Raw genomic sequence first — 22,374 nt, 5'->3', positions numbered from 1 at the left:
TGCTTGAAAACTGTATTAAGCCGGACATAGATATATCGAATCTTGGCCGGGTTCAGCAGGGACCAGCCAAGATTTGAACCATCTATGAGCAGGCTGATTGTACCCAAGTCGATCCATCCATCAACTTGGGTACAACCAGCATGTCAGACTTTTAGCATGCGATTATTTCCAGCGGCTATAGCTGCTAGCAACAATCATTGTGTTCTCCCTGCAGAGACGGCTCCCTGTGCCCCCATCCCCAGCAGGAGAACATTGATTATATTTCCTGTGGTTGCAGGAAAGAAAATTGCATAATCTTTGTCCTGCCTTACTGATATAACAGCTTTGCAGCTATTCAGTATAAACATCACACCTAGTCACCAATACTAATCCCTTTTAGTGTGTCCAGTGCCTAGGTTCAACTCCTTGTCTCTCTGCAATCTGGCTACCAGGCTGATATCACCCACTCAACAACAACACAACAGGTAACCAAAAAAAGCTGTAAATTATTAACATTCACAGGCAGTCGCATATAGGGGATGATTTACAAAAACAAAAGAGTGCAAAATCTGTTGTAGCTGTGCATGGTAGAAAAACATCTTCAGTTTGTTCAATTACATTTTGACAAAAAATCTGGAAGCTAATTGGTTTCTATGCAGAGCTGCACCAGATTTTGCACGCTCCAGTTTTAGTAAATGAACCCCATAGCCTTTATCCTCTAGCTCTGGGGAGGGTTTGTTACAATTGGGAATTAAAACAGACTTTACTGGGATTTTATATTACTAAATAGTACATTACCAAAAAGAAGAAAAGGTGCCACTCACCAACCCAGCCAGTGCCACTCCAGCCATGCTCCCCTGACATGTTTTGCCCCACTCACTGGGACTTGGTTGGTTGCTGTGCACAGCTGCACCAAATTCTGTGTCAACCAGTTTTAGTAAATCTCCCCAGGAACAATTGAGTACTGTCCGTGATACTTTTTTTATTTGCACTAACATACAATTTTGAGGACAAGCTTTCGGGGAATGTCCCCTTCTTCAGGTCTAAGCAGTTCTGAAACAATTTAGACAGAATGTTGGAAGAGATGTAGGGGATGATCTCCTCCAACATTCTGCTAAATCTTTGTTTCAGTACTGCTTAGACCTGAAGAAGGGGACATTCCCCGAAAGCTTGTCCTCAAAATTGTATGTTAGTGCAAATAAAAAAAGTATCACGGACAGTATTCAATTGTTCCTTTCACAAATGCACTAATACGGCTACAATCACCTCAAGTAAATCTCCCCCAATGACTTTCCTAAGCCTCTGTGAATTTCTATTTCTCTGTGAATAGCTAACACTGACTGAACCGATCATGGAAGAAGTAGAGAGGGTCTAGCTAGGACTAAACCAACCTGCACTAAACAGGAGGGAAAGACAAAGGAAGATAGCAAAATTACATTAGTAAACAGGTTGCAGTGGTCCAAAACCACCACTAGATGTCAGCGTACTACATAACAAAATGATAACCTCATGACATTCAATGCGAGACTTAAAAAACACATGAAAGTGGACAGAACAAACACCTACTCCTCTGGTATTCACCTAAGTGTTATTTATCATTATTTGAGAGTTTGTCGGCGTGTTGTTGGTCTTTTTTAGTCCATGCTTTGCACATCACTTCGTAAGGTGTTTTCCAGGGTAATATTTATTTTGCAGGAAGTGATCTGCATTGATCACTTTGTACTTATATATCTTTGAGAGTGTTTTATTGCATATTATGGGATAGATTGTATTTTTAAATTGAGCAGATGATAAACAGCTATTTATAATTTAGATTGCATGACAATTTGTTGCTTGTGTAGTAAAAAAATTAACCTTTGATTTGGTCATCCTGCAAAAGGCTCACTTAAATGCCTGCATGGCCCCTGCAAATACTTACCTTCTCTTGGCTACCCTACAACCTGGAATGAAGAGAAAACTATAGAAAGCATCTTACTGTCTCCTCTTCTCTCTGCAGCACAGCTTCACTTTGAGGCCCAACTTTGTATGGATCTGCATTGCGGATATGCATAGATAGTGTGATTGTGTTGGCTTTTGATTGGCCAACAATGGACTTTAGACTTTTAGGCTGATAATTGTGTACTAATGTGGGCAGCAAAGTGACTGCAATTGATTCTGTAGTCATATTTCCTTTTCTATCATTTCTTCATTGTTCAGGTGTCATAGCAAGTACGGGTGGAATGCCTATGTGGGATCCTGTGAGACAGAGAATGGCAACTTACATAGTATATGGGGCCCCAAATATCACCGGAGAGCTGCATACAATATTTATTATATCTGTTTTTATAAAAGACTGCCAAAGACTGAAGACTTTCAAGAGAAGATAGTCCTAGACTATGCTACAGGAGTTGTCCCACTGCTGACTGCTGGGTCTGAGGGCCACACTGCAAACACCAAAGATCCGCATGTGGCCCTTGGCGGCAGGTTGGGCACCAGGGCTGTAAGATAACTATAAAGATACTAATAGCAATTTTTGGGTCAAATAAATGCTAGCCTACATTTTTCATGTACAAATTCACTGGCTTACTGTATTTTATGCATTTCCAGTGTAGAAGGTACACATATGATGAAAGATAATCATGACAACTGCTTGCCTCTCTGTTCCCTCGAAGGTTAGCTGGCCAATACTGCCAAAACCTAATATTGTTGGTATTTGTTTGGAATGTCCCCTGTGACAGAGATTGGGCCTGGTGATTGACCATTCAGTCCCTAAGCACTGTATTGTGGGAGGGGAATGTTTTCAAGTGTTCCCCCATATCAGGAAGTACAAGGATTTATACTGGGTTGTCACTTGGATAAAGATGGTTGGCATTAGCGCTAAGCAGGGGCGGACTGACCATTCGAGCACTCGGGCACTGCCCGAGGGCCCGGGGTGAGTAGGGGGCCCCATGAAATGTCCCTGGTACCTTTTTATAGGCTTTTTTGGGTGTGCTTTGAGTGTGGGCAAGGACACAGGGGCCCCATGATCCCCTATTGCTCGGGGGCCCCATGAGTTGTCAGTCCGCCCCTGGCGCTAAGAGTACATTTATGTACTAGGCGGTGCCTACCGTGCACTGAAAAAGTCAGGTGTAGGGTTATATTTTGATGACAGGTTTGTTTTAAGTCTTTCTAGGCCAAATCTATTGACAGAAGATCAACATATTTTCATAATTGCACAATTTAAATGCTTTCTCATGGATGTTTGGCTACTGGTGACAATCAAATCTTAAAGAATGTGGAATTTCTTTTCGCCTGCCTGCTGTCATTTAACTCTGTTAAAATAATAATATTAAGAAAAAGCACAAATAAAAGATATTTATGATACAGCAGGTCAGCCTTGAGATCAAGGGAGAAATCCAAATCTCTAACCTGTGGGCTTGTACTTTGAACTAAACAAAGTTGGCAGTACTGTATCACTTTAATGTCTTTTATTCTATTGGCCTTCTGTAATAATCGTGTTATTGCTATATTTGTTACTTATGACTCATTAAATTTTACAGCTTATCTGAACTGACTGCACTGTGCCTTTTATAGCTTCCATAGTACTTAATCTCCAATGAGGTTTACTTTGTACAGAACCTTGGACTTAAAGTGCAACAAAAGTTTGTTACCGTGTCATAAAAACAGAGTAAAATATATGAGCCAAGCACGGCTGTCTGCACACACCAAGCTGTCATTTGTACTAGTTATTTCTGTGTTATAAATATGAGGGGGTTTACAATGTCTTTAAGGATGAACCTCTAAAGGAGATTCTTAGAACATGGCAATGTGTAGTTATGACAACGTTATCTTTAATGTTATCAAGGCAAGCAGAAAATGACCACGGTGAAAGAAGTGTTTGGGAGCTGTACTGTGCACACAGTCTTGTATATCACTTGTATAGTGATTACACTTAATGTACTTTTTACATTTTTCTTTTGAAACATACAGTACATACCCATCTACAGTATATAACCTCAATGAATATAGAAAAGCATTCAGACCAGCAAATGCTCTGGATGGAGCTTAAAATTATTTTTTCTCTGGCATTCAGACCCCTATATGCAAGCAATGTCAGATTTATACTTCCTGCCCTCCTTGTCATATCCATGCCTAGGTGGAAGGCAGGAAGGTTTAAAGAGACAATCTACCCACTTTGCATCAGCATATCTAGAATGGATGACTAGGAGAGTAGTTCTAACTTTAGCTCATAGTTCTGTCTGTACAGACCCAAAGTGGATGAGCTGTAAGTTGGGTTGCCATTTTGGAATGGAGTATACGATCTCCGCACTGAGCTATTGTGTTCTACCTGCCCCACAAGAACACACCAGTCAGTGTTCGCAGGCATTGTCTGAGAGTGCTGATCGGATGAGGATCAGATGCTGATTTTCCAGCTTCTGTTGGACAAGCTGGTGTACACACGGGCCGAATGGTTTCTGTTGATCCAGCTGATACCGCCTGATATTCAGCCCATGCGTACAAAAGTGGAAGTAAAATCTATTTTGCATCTTTTACCTACAGGTAAGCCTTTAAATGTAAGTTTAGGAGACATTTACTGTAGAGGCGTCGGTGATGTCACCGGCTCATGCGCATTGTGCTCCCAATGGACAGCGTGCCATCCATTGAGAGAGCTGTGCCATGGCCCGAAACTCCTTTCGTGAATGTGCAGGCGTGACAACACTGCAGCTCAGCCAATCAGATAGCCACAGCTCGTGAACCCAGAAGGAAGACCGGGTGAAGATGGAAGCTTTGGGGAGCCATGACAGCACTCCACTGGAGGGCTTTGCTTTCAGGTACGTTTTTCATAATATGCTAGTATGCAGTGCATACTAGCACATTATGCTCTTAACTTGCAGGGAGAAGTTTTTTTAGAATTTTCTTTTTCACAGTTTACTACCGATTTAAGGAAGACATGGGGTTAGTCAAATGTTTGGTTGCTGAGTAAGCAGTCAAAAGAGGCCTTTATATCTGAGGAGGACATACTGTGCACTTGATTTGGGTGGCTTGAGGTTGGATGGTAGCCATAAACAGATAATGGTATTGTTTTTATATTTTTCTGTGTAGGTCTATGTATATACAAGAGGTTCTGATAACAAAGATCTACAAGCCGTACATAAAGAATATTCAATTCATTGTATATAATAAAGGTGTGGATCCTGATGAAGCGAGCTCTATGTGAAACGCGTTGATGCTAGCTGTCAAAGACAACAAAATTGATTATATACATGGATTCGCTACTATTTAACTATGTCTGTGTCTCATCTTGGTTTTTATGATTTTATGACATATGTAATAAAAAAATTTAGATTTTATTACCTGTGTGATTTCTTGGTGGCACATATAGTATAAAGTCCCATTGCCTGTTCCTGCCTTTGCCAGTAAAGGTGTTTTTTGTATTTGAATTTTCACAGGCTGTAAGTCACGGTGGCACTTTAAGCAAGCATTTCCAAGAATTTAAAACAATACTTTTGCTCTCTAACAATGCTTAAATCTTGTTAAATGCTCACTAAGAGCTCATGTACGCTGCAGCGGATAAACTTACGTTTAGGAGCTGTTCAGCGTTTTTTTCAGCAGCCTCTGAACTCACTCGAATGTTTTCCTATGTGTCCATGTACACACCTTCATTTACAGTCCTTTACAGGCATTTGAGTTTACAGTCTTTTTTTTGAGGGCAGAAAACTTGCGTTCAGCAGTCGATTTTATCAGCGTTTCAAACTTAAAACGCTTGTAAATGTGGCTAAATGTGGCAAATCGCATTTATAAGTGTTTGGGTTTGAAAATTTTTTTTTAACTCTTCCAGTTCCCGATGCTGTCCAGAGCCTTTTTTCATCATGAAAAATGCATGCAAAGTGTTTTCAAGGTACTCAGATGGACAAAACACTGACCGCAGGATGTTCCTACCAAGCTTGTCTCACATTGTAATGGGCAATTCACACCTCAGACCTCTCCCACCCTTGGAAACAAAAGATATGTTAATGACCATTAACACCTCAAATAACTCGCACAGACCCCATGCCAGGTGGCCTTAATGACTCACTCTACCAGACACCTTTCCCACCCTTGGAAACAAAAGAAATGTTAATGAGCAACTCACACCTAAGCTAATTTCAACACATACTGCTCTCTCTGCTTCTGCTCTCTGTGTTTCTCTGAAACAGTCTGAAATAGTTAATAATTTACCACTTTTCAGTGCATTCTGCGCATTTGGGAGGTTCTCCTGTGGTTATCTTTAAAAAACACACATAAACGCAAACGCACATAAATGCGCATAAACGCATTATGCAAAAGCGGCTAAACAGACGTTTTTTAACCTACGTTTTCCAACAGTCAGTTTCCATCATTCAGAAGTGTCCCATGTACATGGGGTCTAAATCATGCTAAAAGCTTGCTTACAGCTACAGCCAGTATTCCAATTGAGATGTGAATTTAGTACTTCCAAAGTAGGGCCAAAGACAGTGTACTAAAGTACTACTTTTTAATCTGCTCATACAAATAAATGTTTGAAATTGACGATTACTGATGCTGCCCATGCTATAACAATCTTTTATGCCGTTTGTTAGTAACAGCGATGACCTCCAACTCTTCTGTGAGTGAAGTGTCAGAGGTCAGTGTCAGAGGTCAGCACTACTATCTGCAGCGGACAGTTCAGTATGCCCTCCCATTCCCCCACTCACAGTCCTGATGATAAAGTAGGAGTTAATGAATACGTTTTGGAACTTTTCTGTAATTTTTGTATATATGCCTTGCCACCATTCGGGATATTAATAAAAAAAATAAATTTTTATTCTCACAGCTCTAACATAGGCATGATTTTGACGATATGATATAAGCATTTACCTGTTGTACAAAGTGTCTCCACTACTTCTGTAGGTGAGATTGACTGTTTTGACTTACCTTTTTAACACAGACGAATATAAGCATTGAGGAGTGACTGCAGAAAAAGACCAAGTGACCCATTAGGTCTTTCCATTTATTTTATATTTATTGTTTTTTTCATTCCTTTCTGTCTGAGCAGAGATCTATATTTGTCAGAAGCATATTTAAATGTATTTTCTGTTAACTGATATATTACCTCTGCCAGAAGTCTGTTCTAAGCAGCAACTACTCTTTCAGTAAAATAATGCTTTCCGAGATTTAGATTTGAACTTTGAAGGCATGTGCCTGTGTTCTTGACCTTCATATTGAAAAAAATAAATTAGTTAAAGGTTTCAGTCATGCCATATTAGGTTCCTGCAGTCTCTTATGATATTTTATTTATCTCTCAGACTTTTCACCATTGTTGTTGCCTGTCTCCTTCTGTCAATATCTTTTGTAAGTGAGGTCTCCAGAACTTGACACAGTATTCTAAATGAGGTCTAACTAAAGATCTATATAGGGGAATCATGACCCCTTTCCTCCTGCCGTAGATCTCTGTAGTCATGCATCCTAGAATTCTATTCACGTTCCCCACTGCTTGTACACACTCATTTTGCAATCACCTGAAATAACCACCCCCAAATATTTTACCTCTGTAGTTCTAGGCAACATTGAACCCCCAATATTGTTCTCTTTCAGATTCCTCTTCCTTAAACCATGGTTCACACTAGCCTGCAGGCTATGGGCTGGATGTGGGTGAAGGAATTGCCCCTGTTCCTGCACTCTTAACCACCAGCAGCTGAATCACGCCGCTTTTGTGAGACGTGCATGGCTGCCATTCATTCTGAATGGCACCCCAATGCATCTCAGCCAACAGCAAGATCTTGGGTGCGGGAACCGCAGCGAAACCACATGGCAGAAAAGACCATGTGGTTTCCATCCAGATGTGTTTTCGAAAAGGAGCAAGCACTTTTTTTTTTTCGTGAAAAGCGAGCACAGCAGCCTATTCAAATGAATGGGCTGCCTTGCCCCTACAAACGTAGGCCGCATGGCCCGCACTAGTGTGAACCTATCCTAAATGTGTTATTTTGAATTTAGGAACTTTGAACTGCAGTTTCCACTACTTTGACTGATCTTCCAGCAATGCCAAATAATGTCCCAATTACAAATATCTCCAGGAATATCAAACCCACTGCACACCTTTGTGTCATGAGCAAAAAAAGACATACCTTGTCCACCAAACCTTCAGTTATGTCAACAGATTAAATATAAAAGGACCTAGTACAGAGCCTTATGGTACACCATTAGTCACCTGTCTCTGTTCTGAATGAACCCTACTTACAACCACAATCTGATATCTATCCTTTATCCAACTGTGTATCCACAGAACCACCCAAGGGTTAAAAAGATTGGAAACCTCAGTCATGAAATCTGAACAAAGCACATCTGTCTGTAGTGTTTACTTGTATCTCTCCAAAGCTCCCAGTGGTATTTCTCTCTGATGCTTCCTTCCTCTGTTATCAGCAGGTGTTGCTTCTGAGAAGTTTTTCTGACACCTAAGATATAATTGTGATGGGGAAAGTGTATGGAGGGAGGTGTGTCCCTTTCCACCAATCAGCTCGGACACAGTTTAAAAGAGCTCTAACTGCAGCTCCCTGTCCCCCTCTTCTGTGATACTGACAGACGGAGAAGGATTTGATCACATTTCTGCACTTTTTAAGGGATGTAAAAAAGAGAAGACTGCAGATAATCAAGTAAAACGTATGTAGGGGGAATTGTTTCACCTTTGTGTATCACCTAAGGCCAGTCACATCACTGGTTATATATAAGGGTTCACAACAGGGTGGATTTGATTTAAATCAAACTGATTTAAATCACGATTTAAATCACGATTTAAATCACTAGTCAGTAAGGCTTGATTTAAATCCTAGTTTTCTACATAGACTAATTCTTGCTGGTATAAATTTAATATGCAAGTAGATGAAGATTTTTAGAATAACTTTTCGTATTAGTTTTTTTATCCCCAGTTTAATAGGTTATTCATTCATATTTGGACAACTTTTCTGTCGTACTTAGGAATGAGAAAAATAATCATTACCTTAATAATAACAATTTAAATAGATTTATTCAACTGAAACAATAACATTACAGCATATGTTATTTGCTTAAACAAACATCCATGTTTGTTAACTAATTTGGCTAAACAAAATATATATATTTTAAGAAACTTAGACTGTCAGCCCCTTCCTCCTCACACTTAGTTTCACTTTCTTCTTGTGCAGATCTATTCCACTCCAAACAATCAGAAAAATATTGTTTCTATTCTATTCACTGAACTTCTTGAAACTTAGCACTGAAGGGGTTTATTCTGTATTCATAGGTTTGTAGAAGTTAGGATTAAGGTCTTTTTCTTAACTCTGTTCATGTTATAACATTTTTGCTGTGAAGAAGAGGCATGTGATCTCCGCTGAATCAAATTCAGTTTTGAGAACTGCAAAAGTAAACCAATCATCTGTGATAATATCTTGTAGGCAGAGAAACTGCCCAATAGTCTTACAAAACCCTCTGGAAGAGCATGACATTGTGAATGGATTAATGGAATGTATTTACCAAAAAAATTAAACATATACAGCCTTATTCTACATAATTAAAAAACTAATCTTTATTTCATGATGGCTAATCTTGATTTCATGACCTTTGGATGGTAATATATTTTCCTCAAAAAGCATTTTATTCAAAAAAAATCCGATTTAAATAAAAAACACGATTTAAATCAAAAAAATCCGATTTTTTTGATTTTTTTTTAAAAAATCATTGATTTTTATCCACCCTGGTTCACAACCACTTTAGGTCCTAGTTTGTAGAATGTTTTTATGAGATCATTATGTGCCTTCACCCTCCTATGTTTTTCTGAACTTCATCAAATGCTCTGGTGAAATCAAGGTAGGCTATCATGTTCATTGGCCAACATTCTTGTACACATTTAAGCATATTCACATTTCTTTTTTTTCTTCATCTGCCCCTCTCTGTGACACTGCTTTAAGAAAGCTGCTCGTACTCAGAGCTTGTTAAATTCTTTGTAAATTCTTGCTGAAACTGATGTTTCTCAGACAAGTTAAGATTAAATTATTGCCTTGCATTTCAATAAAAAAGTTGAAATGAATTTATCAAGCTGCTTTATGTCAACAATTTTATAATGATTATAAAGGTTATTACCAAATTAAAGATCATGAAGTAGCCATTGCCAAGCTTGGCATAGATATAATTCACAAAGTGCTTTGCATCATCACTCTATCATTTCTTTGTAAGATTTGCATTTCCCTCGGCTGACTTATGACACATAGGATAATTTGCCACAAGTAACCTTATAATTAAGGTGTACAATTTACTGACTCACAAACATTTGTTCTCACTTGTTTGCTGTCTATTTCAGTTAATGTGTATAAATGTCATATACGTCAGTATACTTTATATCTTATATGTGTAAGTAATAATTAAAAAATCAAGCCCTCGAATACACAATCAGTAGAAAATGTTGTCTATGCCAGAACCATTAATATATTTACTGCTTTATCATAATGATGTCTCTCCATTGGTTTGTACGTTGCTATATTTGAGTCTGTATTGGATACTTGTTAATTAAAGCTGACTTCTTTACAGGCTTCAATGTTCTAACAATTTTAACTCTCCAATGCTTGAAAAGAGATTTAAAAATAATTTTTATATTGCATGTCTCCATTCTTGTTATGTTCTGCCTTGTGATGTCATCACACAGGCTCTATTCCTGTAGTAATTAGTAGAAGTTAGAAGTGATGGGTGGCTGGATAGGCAGCACTTGTACTTGCCATCAAAGGTTGAAGACTTCATTAGCTGAGTGGGAGGTGGTGCAAGGTTAGGATTAGCAACCACCTACATCTGTTCTCTGCTCCTTAAAGTCATCAATGTTGAAAGGAATTACAGAGGGGTGTTGAGAAGATCATCGATTCTGCCCACAGGAAGCAAGCAAATGTGGCCAATCTTGAGAACCGGAAATAGGGGCCTGACAAACAGATTAGGGCAGTGGTGGGCAACCTTTTATTTCAACTGAGCCAAATCTCGCCAAAACCACGATTGAAATTTATTTTGAGAGCCACATTTTTAAAACTGAAAATACATAGGATGGTACACTGTTTTTAGTTTCAATAAGTTTTTATAGTAATTCATCCTCCATAGTAATTCATCCCCCATATAGTAATTCATCCCCCATAGTAATTAATCCCCCATAGTAATTCATCCCCCATAGTAATTAATCCCCCATATAGTAATTAATCCCCATATAGTAATTCATCCCCCATATAGTAATTCATCCCCCATAGTAATTCATCCCCCATAGTAATTCATCCCCCATATAGTAATTCATCCCCCATAGTAATTCATCCCCCACAGTAATTCATCCCCCATATAGTAATTCATCCCCCATAGTAATTCATCCCCCATATAGTAATTCATCCCCCATAGTAATTCATCCCCCATAGTAATTCATCCCCCATATAGCAATTCATCCCCCATAGTAATTCATCCCCCATATAGTAATTCATCCCCCATAGTAATTCATCCCCCATATAGCAATTCATCCCCCATATAGTAATTCATCCCCCTATAGTAATTCATCCCCCCCTATAGTAATTCATCTCCCATAGTAATTCATCCCCCCTATAGTAATTCATCCCCCATAGTAATTCATCCCTCATATAGTAATTCATCCCCCATATAGTAATTCATCCCCCCTATAGTAATTCATCCCCCCTATAGTAATTCATCCCCCATATAGTAATTCATCCCCCATATAGTAATTCATCCCCCCTATAGTAATTCATCCCCCATATAGTAATTCATCCCCCATAGTAATTCATCCCCCATATAGTAATTCATCCCCCCTATAGTAATTCATCCCCCCTATAGTAATTCATCCCCTATAGTAATTCATCCCCCCTATAGTAATTCATCCCCCATAGTAATTCATCCCCCACATAGTAATTCATCCCCCATATTAATTCATCCCTCATATAGTAGTAGTAAGTAAGTAGCAAGTAGTAAGCCAAGTCCCCACTGTGTCAATTCACTTACCTTTGCTCCGCGCGTTCCTCTCGTCGTGTTCCCGCGCCGTTCCGGTCTTCAGGGCGGACTGTGAGAGGAGCCTAGCTCCTCTCACGTTCGGCACGCTGCCCCCCCTACACACATCCTGACAGCCAATCACTGGCTATCAGGATGTGAGTGGCAGCGAGACTGGCCAATCACTGCATTTGAGCGCGCTGCCCTGGCTGTTTTTTTTTTGGATCACGCTGCAGAGTCCCTGCCGCCCGAGAGGAGGGAGGGGAGCGGGCGCCCGGCACACAAGAGCCGCAATAAAGCGTGTAAAGAGCCGCATGTGGCTCGCGAGCCGCGGCTTGCCGACCACTGGATTAGGGTATGTATTAAGGACGAATATGGGACACAGCCATGCTGTAAAACACGAGTTCCCAAATTCTTCAGCTCATCAACTTCTTTAAAAAGTTTTTATATTGTTTATTGACCCCTAAACATTTATTTTATGAAAATATTGTAATTTATAAGACACTACTTTAAATAATAGCACAGTTAAAAATAATTATTTTAAATAATATAGTCTTTTGCATACTGAATACATTTCTTCTTGGTAACAACAGTTGTCATTATGGTTGTTACAATGCTGAATGTTTAACAAATGAACAGTAATCAGTTTATTTTGCTCCACTCTCTCTTTGAGTATACTCACAGGCTGCCCATCTCCAGCAGAGTTTGAGGTTGGTGTATTTACTCTGTGACAGACCCAACCAGGTCAGGGGCTTTTAGAGGGGTCTGCAGGCTAGCCTCTTGCCTACTGACCATGGGCCCTGGCATCTAAGGGGGCTCTATGCTTTGGGTGGTGTGTGCCTTGGGGGACCTTTGGAGTCATTTTACTTCAGATTCAAGTCCATGCCTCCCTGAAACACACAGACCCTGAGATCTGGAGGACCCAGATACAGATCCAAACCAGCACTGACTGCTTCAACCCTCCTCCTAGACTTAGAGTTTCTAAGCAGATGTTAATATATTCAGCTCAGAACAACCTGATACTGAGGTCTCTTGCTGTAATTTGTTTATTAAGGTGTGATGTACTTACAGTGTCTTTGTCCCATTGTTAATTTAGTTAATTGAGTCACCTATTGTTTCTGTCTGTTGGCTAGTCCTCTTGGAGGTTCCCATGATGGGAATTGTCTTGTGTAAACTTTATCCTGTTACCTAATCAGTGGGGGATGTTTATGCCAATGGATAATATTTGTTTTTATAGTTCATGTGGGGACTGTCCCCATTTCTGAAGTGTATAAAAACCTGTATTTCTGTTCAATAAAATAGTTCTGGGTTGCATCTGAACTAGTGTCATCTAGTTCTTGGGTGCAATGCCCAGCTATATTATCTTGTTCCTGTGTCCCAGCAGTGAGGAAGCAGTTCTCTGATGAAAGCACCTAGGCAGGGTGCCAGGTGGTCCATCACACACTCGTTCTCCAACACAGTGTGCGGTTGGTATATTTATTGGTTCTTCAACAGAGTTTGAGGTTGGTATACTCACTGGTTCTCCAGCAGAGTTTGAGGTTGGTACACTTACTGGTTCTTCAACAAAGTTTGAGGTTGGTATATTTACTGGCTCTCCAGCAGAGTTTGAGGTTGGTACTGTGACGGGCGCGGCTTCAGACCCCAGCCCTTCTCACCAAACTCGTGACCGAAGAACTAGCCAATCTAAAACCGCGCTGTCATGTGCGTAACAATGCCACATCAAGCTGCACCCTGCACAACTATTTTCCAGCTAATTGGACCACAATATATGTACCGGCAGCCTGGGAGCGATTGTTACTGGGTCAGGTTAATTACGCAATTAACCCTTCACACTGCCACCACCTCCTTTTTATACAGAGAAAGAGGAAACTCAGCAATACACTAGGATGAATAGTTAACCGTCAGTATCCCGCTATCTCTACAGACCGGTTATACAGAGGGTTAAATACTCATAGTAGCGCTCTTCAGTGGCAGGGATGCGTATAGCTATAGAAACAGTTCAGCACTTTTAGAAAGTAAGATGTATTACCAAAAGGTCGAAAGGGTGCAGTAAGAATATTTACAGACAGAAGATGTAACCAATATAAATATATATGTATATAAATATACAGAGCACAACAGCACAGCAAACAGATAACAGAAAGAAGTTTAGGTAAGTAAGTACTTGACAAATAAATGCCTGGGGTTAAGCAGTTTCAAGTCTGATGAGCTAAAAAGGGATTTTTGGTCTTGCACTCGGTTTCGTTATTGCAGCGAGATTCTCCAAAATGTAGAAGTTTGGGGTAAAATGGAGAACCGCACCTCTCCCTGTGGGCATGATTGTGACAGGTACACTCACTTGTTCTCCAGCAGAGTTTGAGGTTGGTATATATACTGGTTCTTCAACAGAGTTTGAGGTTGGCATACTCACTGGCTCTCCAGCAGAGTGTGAGGTTGGTACACCCACTGGTTTTCCAACAAGGTTTGAGGTTGGTATATTTACTGGTTCTTCAAAAGAGTTTGAGATGAGGGAATATGCTCAATACAGGAAGTGAACATGCAAGTACTGAATATCATTCCTGGAAGAGGCTCGTTTCAATGGCTGTCTTGTGTTCCCGGCTCCGGCATCTTCAGTGTGGGCACCTGGCTGTAACAGCTGGGTGACCACTGCGCATGTGTGAGTAGCGTTGCACATTCTGAATGGTCCTGTAGTCTTTGGGGACCTGTCACATGTGCCAGAAGACTATGAGGAAAGAAGAAGGGAGGACAACTTTCACTTCCGATCGCCTAGGCAATTGCAGCGGAAATGGGAGCAGGTACCTGTCAGTTTTGCATACCCACTCCCCAATGGTGCCAATCCTTAACGGGGAGTGGGGGAGCAGTCATTAAAATGGAACTTCCCCTTTTGGGTGGAGCACCGCTTTAAGGAAGGTTTAATCTGCGAGCAGGTTTTCGCTGCTGTCTTTGCAGGCAAGGTATCAGATCTAATCTAAAGGAACATTTATGTTATTTATGTAGAGCTTCACTGTAAATTGTAGCATTTGTCTGAGATAAAATAATTTCAAAAGAAAAGGGGATTTTTAACAGTGCAATATTCTTAGATATAAATGTTCACTAATGACATCATTCTGGGCCAAACAGACAGGCTGATAAAAAGTGTGTGATATTTACATTTGTAAAGTTATTAATTTATACATTATGTGTTCATTGCTTATAAAAAAGTAAATATAGTGCATGTTTATCCCTGTGCTGCATCTTCCCCATGTGTATGTATTTGCTTCTAATAAAGCAAATCTATTTTAGCAATATGTCTGTAGAGCAGACACTCTGAGAATGTTAGCAAAACCATGTATTTTTCTGTATGAAGTGGATCGTACGAGACTGGCCCTAATGAAAGCTCTTATTTATTCTTTATGAGTCATGAAAACGTTTATTCAAAACTGTTTTTTTCATTATAAAAAACTGATGCCGCATCATCACACTGCAGATGAAATGCTAAAATCAGTCTTGTATTGGGAGTGCATGCTGTGCAGGAAGGTATTTGGGTGGATTTAAGGAAGCAACTTGCAGCTTACACAGGACCAGTGCTGAATTTTTAATTGGTCATAATTGCTCAGGCGCCTGGCCAGAAGGGACCTCCCTCTATACAAAAATATAATTAAACAATTAGTTTTATAAAACATTTTGCCTGCAGTCATCTGGAAACACTTTTACTCTGGTCTGGTCTTAGCCACTTACCTGCCAGGGAAATTTAAAAAACGTTTTTTCCAATGTTAAAATCTACATTTTTTGCTAGAAATTACTTGCAACCATTCCCCCTCCAAAAAAAGAGTATATATTTTCTTTGAAAGTGGAGAACCTAGAGAATAAAAGGGTTATAGTTGCAATTTCTCATATGCACAGCTATTTATGAAACTCATATTTTCAGGAAAAAATACACTAAAACGAATTTTAGTGCAAACAAACACAATATTATACCAGTTTTTTGGTAAAATATAAAGGATAGGGTTGAGTCAAAAAAATAGATACCAAACATGTCAAGCTTTAAAATTGTGCATACATATGAAATTGAAAAAAAAAAACATGATACACAAAATTCTCCATAGATGACGTTTTAAAAGCCTTTACAGGTAAATGCTACCTTCTTCACAGGTTGATGATGTTCTCTAAGAGTGGCTTTACTGTTCCTCCATGGACAAACAGGCATGAGCATAGTGATTTTATAACTGGAACTATGAAAGCAGCCTTATAAGAGGCCTATGATAGTAAGGGCTTGTTTACATTTGCGGTTTGGGGGGGGGGGCCTCTGTGTCTTATTCTGTTATATAATTGGACAGGAGGGGCCACATATATACAGGAACTGATCCTCTCCATTTTCCTCCTGCAACCACTGAAAGCTGGCTTCTCCTCTTCTTCCTCCCACTGCCATTCAGCGGCTGAAGGAGGAAAATGTTCATTATGCTATTTAACCACTTGTCCAGTTCTGGGAGGGTGTCATATGACATCCTACCAGAATGCTCTTGTGCTCCCCCAGCGGCGCGCACCTGATGATTAGTGCCCTGATGATCAGTGCCCAGCAGTGTCAACCACCTATGCTCAGCAGAGCCACCCACAAGTGCCAAGCAGTGCCACCCACCTGTGCCCAGCAGTGCCACCCACCTGTGCCCATCAGTGCCACCCACCTGTGCCAAGCAGTGCCACCCACCTGTGCCCACCAGTGCCACCCACCTGTGCCCATCAGTGCCTAGCAGTGCTACCCACCTGTGCCCAGCAGTGCCCCCATCAGTGCCACCCATCAGTGCTGCCCAGCAGTGCCACCCATCTGTGCCCAGCAGTGCTGCCAGTCAGTGCCCAGCAGTGCCGCCAGTCAGTGCCATCAGTCAGTGCCACCCATCAGGGCAACATCATCAGTGCCACCTATCAGTGCTGCCTATCAGTGCCCATCAGTGTTGCCTATCCGTGCCACCTCATCAGTGCTGCCTATCAGTGCGCATCAGTGCCGCCTATCAGTGCCCATCAGTGCTGCCTATCAGTGCAGCCTCATCAATGCACATCAGTGAAGGAGAAAAATTTCCTGTTTGCAAAATTGTATAATAGAAACAATGAAAACTTTTTTTTTTCAAATTTTGTGCTCTTTTTTTTCTTTTTTTTAGAAGAAAAACACCTTTTTTAAAAATTTTTGGACATTTTCATTTACATAGCAAAAAAAATAAAAATCCCAGCAGTGAATAAATACCACCAAAAAACTTTTATCTGTCTCAAAAAAATGCTAAAAATTTCATATGGGTACAGTGTTGCATGACTGCGCAATTGTCATTAAAAGTACGACAGCCCTGAAAATTGGCCTGGGCAGGAAGGGGATATAAGTGCCCGCTAGGCAAGTGGTTAAATAACAAATTCTAAATTCTGAACCATTTAATTCATTTAATTTCATTGTATCCCTTGCTTTTCAAAAGGTTGAGCACTCCTGCTATAAAGCAACTCTTGTGAAGTGTGTCATGCATGTCAAACTGTATTTTATCCACATACAGCCATCTTCTTTGTTGCCCTTAACCAGTTAAGGATTTAAATTAAATAAACCCCATCTGTTCTAATTTGCAACTTAATAGCTCATAACAAGTTTTATGGGCCTTTTCCCAAAAATAGATTCTGGGTTGCAGTTAACACAATTATGTTAATTACCAAATTGCAGTCATCTTTGTCTGAAATGTTTTTGTGGTCCTACAAAGACAAGATGTGGCCTACTGCAGAATGATTTTACTCAGTTTGGCCCGCTGTCTCTTTGGAGTTAGTCACACCTGCCACAGGCCAGCATTTAATAGAAACTTAAATGGAGGTTTCTGAAGTCTCTGTATATAACAATTCAGTGCAGCAAAATGCGTTGTCAAGACACCTAAGTGTAATTGACACCGCTTTGCCTTAATGTGATCCTCCAATCCCTACTTGATGGTTGGTAGAATTTCCTCTTAAATGGTGTCATACTGATTTGTTACCTTAGTCATGTATTTGTCTGGTAAACACAGCCACAAATTCCTAAAACTGCGGCAACTGAACCAACAGCCTGCATAAGCAGCGGGAAGCCCGATCTGTCCATATACTGACAAATTATCACAAAACCATTAAATGGATCGATGTGCCCTACGCTGCCGAATTTATAAAGAAAAAGTCAAAATCTATTTTAGAGTTATATATTTACCCCAAATAAATACATACAAATAAATACAATCAGTCATATGATAAATAAAAATGATTTTATTATTTTGCTACAGTAAACGGTTAATAAAATGTTAATTGTCTACATTTCTCATTCTTTTGTCTGTTGAGCTTATTTTCAAGACCAGCTTCTTCACTTAAAAATACATTACAATACTTTATTCAATTACAAAAGGTTTCCCTTTAGGATGTAAATTATAATAACTACAGCTGTTATCTGGCTGCTAGCTTACACCATGGAACAGTCTAGTGCAAATAAAAGAACATATATAAAAATGTGTATTAAAAAAAAAACTATAGATGAGTGTCAGCTATGGGAATTCTCCGCAGTTCCACAATCTGTGAGTTAGCCATACCACTTCCATCTTGACTTCCATGGCAGGACTCCGTGTCGCTGATGTTCATACCTGACCCTAAGGACAATATGTCAAACATTAGTGCTTGAGTTATTCTAATAAGCATTTATTAATAAATAGAAATCCTACAAAAATGTTTTCACTATTAAAAGTATCATTCAATGTTTCCAGGCTATGGACATTTAAGCCAGTCAGCTTCTAACTTCAACTTGTTCAATCAAGCTTTGAGAAAAAAAAACCTGGAAGCTAAATGGTTTCTATGCAGAACTGTACCAGATTTTGCACTCTCAAGTTTTAGTAAATCAACCCTTAAAATCTGGTTTCAGACAATTTCTAATAGCTTAGAAACACCTGCTGTGGCTGTACAGCTGAGGGCTGGCAGGCTGCTAAGATTCTGCTATGCTAGAAAGTGTACTATAGTAAAAATCTGTGATTTCAGTATGAAATCTAAAAATTGAAGACACATTTTTCCACAATGCTTAGAGCTACAGAGGTGAATGTAAGTTTGTTTTAAAGTGCTTTTACTGCCTATTCAAAATATGGAAATATTTTGTATTTATAGTCTGGGCACAGGTTCGTTTTAAATGTAAAATTTAATACTCATAACTTTAGAATATAGACTTGAGAGTGGATAAGGCAGACGTTGAATTCAAGTGGTTGTAAAGGCTCAAGTTTTTTTTACCTTATTACCTTTATCTATAAAACCTTCTGTGTGCAGCAGCCCCCTCAATACATACTTGAGCACTATCACGATCCAGCAATGTGCATGAGAGCCTCAGCTCTCTGGGGGTTCTCCCTCCTCATTGGCTGAGACAGCAGCGGGAGGCATTGGCTCCTGCTGCTGTTAATCACAACAGTGAGTCAATGAGGAAAGAGAGGTGATGGGGCTGAGCCATGGCTCAGTGTGTGAATGAACACATGGAGCAGCGGCTCGGTAGCAGGCCTGCTTGGATGCCCCCATAGCAAGCTGCTTGCTCTGGGGGTCCTTACAGCCACAGTTGATCCAGAGGAAGGCAAAAACAAAACAGCAATGCATGATCCAATTTTCTCCTGTTGGGAAAAAAATTCCTTTCCCCGAGAGGCAATCGAATATTCCCTGGATCAACTTCACCTATAAATGTTAGTATCCAGTTATATTCTGTGTATCTAAGAAACAATCCAGGCCTTCTGTGAAGCAATCCACTGAGCTGAAGGGGATGATCAGCGCAAAAACTGTACAAAGTCCTGGGCTATCCTGGTGTGGGGTGCTGGTGATGTGGATAAACTTGGGTTGGCCCGTATGGCACTAAGGGCAATGCTTCCGAAAGTGCTGTAGCAGACTCTGTGGGTGAGACAAGGAGAAGAAGCACCTCTAAGTGCAGCATACCAATTTATTAAGGTTGAAAGGTAGAAACACTCACATGGTTGAGGTTAATATAAGCATTTAAAAACCGTAGTAGGTTGTAACATTGGTCAGATGGGTGTACAGGGTGAAGAGCTGTCATCAGAATGGAGGATGATGTAGTCAGCGTGCCGCTGGAACAGCGTGGTGGCTGGAGGGAAACAGCTGAGGAGCCGGTCGGCGTGCACGTCCTCCCTTCAGAACTGGGTGGAACGCACGCTGGAACGCAGTGGCGGCGTGGCCGTGATGATGTCAGACACCCAGAATACACTGCGCCGAGTTTCAGAGCATGCGCTGGCCTGCGAAGGCAGAAGTGCGCTCCTTTATCAAGCAGCCTGCATCCTGGGTGTCTGATGTCATCACGGCCATGCCGCCGCTGCGTTCCAGCGTGCGTTCCACCTGGTTCTGAAGGGAGGACGTGCACACCGGCCGGCTCCTCAGCTGTTCCCCTCCAGCCACCATGCTGTTCCAGCGGCACACTGACTACATCATCCTCCATTCTGAGGACAGCTCTTCACCCTGTACATCCATCTGACCGATATTACAACCTACTACGGTTTTTTAAATGCTTATATTAACCTCAACCATGTGAGTGTTTCTACCTTTCAACCTTAATAAAGTGGTATGCTGCACTTAGAGGCGCTTCTTCTCCTTCTCAATCCACTGAGCTGGCCAGAACCAACTCTTGAGGGAGTCTATTCCACATTTTCACAGCTCTCACTGTGAAGAAACCTTTTTGTGTTTGGAGATTAAATTTCTTTTCCTCCAGATGTAAAGAGTGCCCCCTTGTCCTCTGTGATGACCTCAGGGTGAATAGCTCTACACCGAGTTCACTATATGAACCACTGACGTATTTATACATGTTGATCATATCCCCTTTAATCTCCTCTTCTCAAGAGAGAATACATTCAGTTCCTCTAATCTTTCATTATAGCTGAGCTCCTCCATGCCTCTTATCAGCTTGGTTGCCCTTCTCTGCACTTTCTCAAGTTCCGCAATGTTCTTTTTGTGAATTGGTGCCCAAAACTGAACTGCATATTCCAGATGAAGTCTTACTTATGATTTGTACAGGGGTAATATGATATCTCTCTCTCTGGAGTCTATACCTCTTTTAATACAAGAGAGGATTTTGCTTGCTTTATTTAATAATATATTAAAAAGTAAGGGTCCCAACACTGAACCATGGGGTACACCACTGACAACCGTAGACCATTCGGAGTATGAATTATTAACCACTACTCTCTGAATACGATCTTTTAGCCAGTTTTCTATCGATTTACATACAGTTTTTCCAAGCCTGTAGACTTTACCTTACACATTAGCTGTGTATGGGGAACTGTGTCAAACGCTTTTGCAAAATCCAAGTATACCACGTCCACAGCCACCCCTCTGTCCAAGGTTTTGCCCACCTCCTTATAAAAAAAAATTGGACTTGTTTGACAACTTCTGTCTTCCATGAATCCTTGCTGTCTGTTGCTTAAAATATTTTTTTCCAGCAAGAACTCATCTATGTGGTCTTTTATTAAACTCTCCAGTATCTTCCCAACTATAGAAGTTAAACTAACAGGTCTATAATAACTTGGTAAAGATTTTGACCCAATTTTAAAAATATTGGCACCACATTGGCCTTACACCAATCCAGTGGCACTATGCCAGTCATTAAAGAGTCCCTAAAAATGAGAAACAATGGCTTTGAAATGACAGAGCTCAATTCTTTACGGACCCGTGTGTGTATGCCATCCGGTCCAGGTGCTTTATTCACCTTTATTCTGTCTAAATATTTTTGGATCATATCAATTGTGAGCCAATGTGGATCATCTGGAGCTGTGTCAATACCATGCCCATTATGGACAAGAGCTCCCCCATGTTCCTTTGTATACACAGAGCTGAAGAAGGTATTTAATAAATTTGCCTTCTCTTTGTCCCCAGTCACTCCAATGGCCAGTCATTAAAGAGTCCCTAAAAATTACAAACATGACATATTTGTTATATTTTTAAAATCAACCTTTCATATCACTTTCAATGCTATGACTTGCACCTTATAAAGTTTGCCATTTAGGTGTGGTGGCTGCACTACTTTGCTTTTTTCAGGCTTCTTTTCTGTATTTGCACCTGGTGATTCTGCTAAGACATTTTTTGTCCTAGGGTGACAACACCCATTCACTGTACTGTTCTATGGCGGTGCTGAAATTTCACCTTAGTACAGAACACCTCCCCCACCACATCTCTATAACACAGAGAGGAGGTGTTTTGTAGCATTAATACACTTTCTGATAACAGTTTGGGATAACATTGCAGAGATCACAAGACACAAGATATCACTGGATTTTTAGCAGAATGAAGAGGTATGTTTTTGCACTTATTGAACAGATGTATCAAAACACTTGGTATAAATAACAGACCAAAAAAGAGAAGTTCGTGGTTAGGGTTTAAATGCAAGTCAACATTTTATGTATTTTAGTTTCTCTAGTTGCAAAATCTGCACTGCAGCCTCCAGGACTGGCTAGCTGCATTCCTTCCTGT

The 22,374-nt window shown here is 40.3% G+C and overlaps 1 protein-coding gene across 1 annotated transcript in view; it reads right to left on the bottom strand.

The window, feature by feature from the left end:
- Positions 1–18,133: 18,133 nt before the first annotated feature.
- The window catches only part of ADGRV1 (adhesion G protein-coupled receptor V1), a 500,140-nt gene continuing 495,899 nt past the window's right edge, over positions 18,134–22,374 (bottom strand). Inside the window, exon 92 of the mRNA XM_089679659.1 lies at positions 18,134–18,527. Within this exon, the coding sequence (XP_089535785.1) occupies positions 18,409–18,527 (119 nt within the window). The 3' untranslated portion in view covers positions 18,134–18,408. The remainder of the gene's footprint in view (positions 18,528–22,374) is intronic.

Source organism: Staurois parvus, unplaced genomic scaffold (genome assembly GCF_062004578.1).
Source record: "Staurois parvus isolate SC_StPar_1 unplaced genomic scaffold, SC_StPar_1.0 ptg000229l, whole genome shotgun sequence".
NCBI classification, from domain to species: domain Eukaryota; kingdom Metazoa; phylum Chordata; class Amphibia; order Anura; family Ranidae; genus Staurois; species Staurois parvus.
Note: the sequence above shows the minus strand (reverse complement) of the source record. Positions and strands in the feature narration are given on the sequence as shown.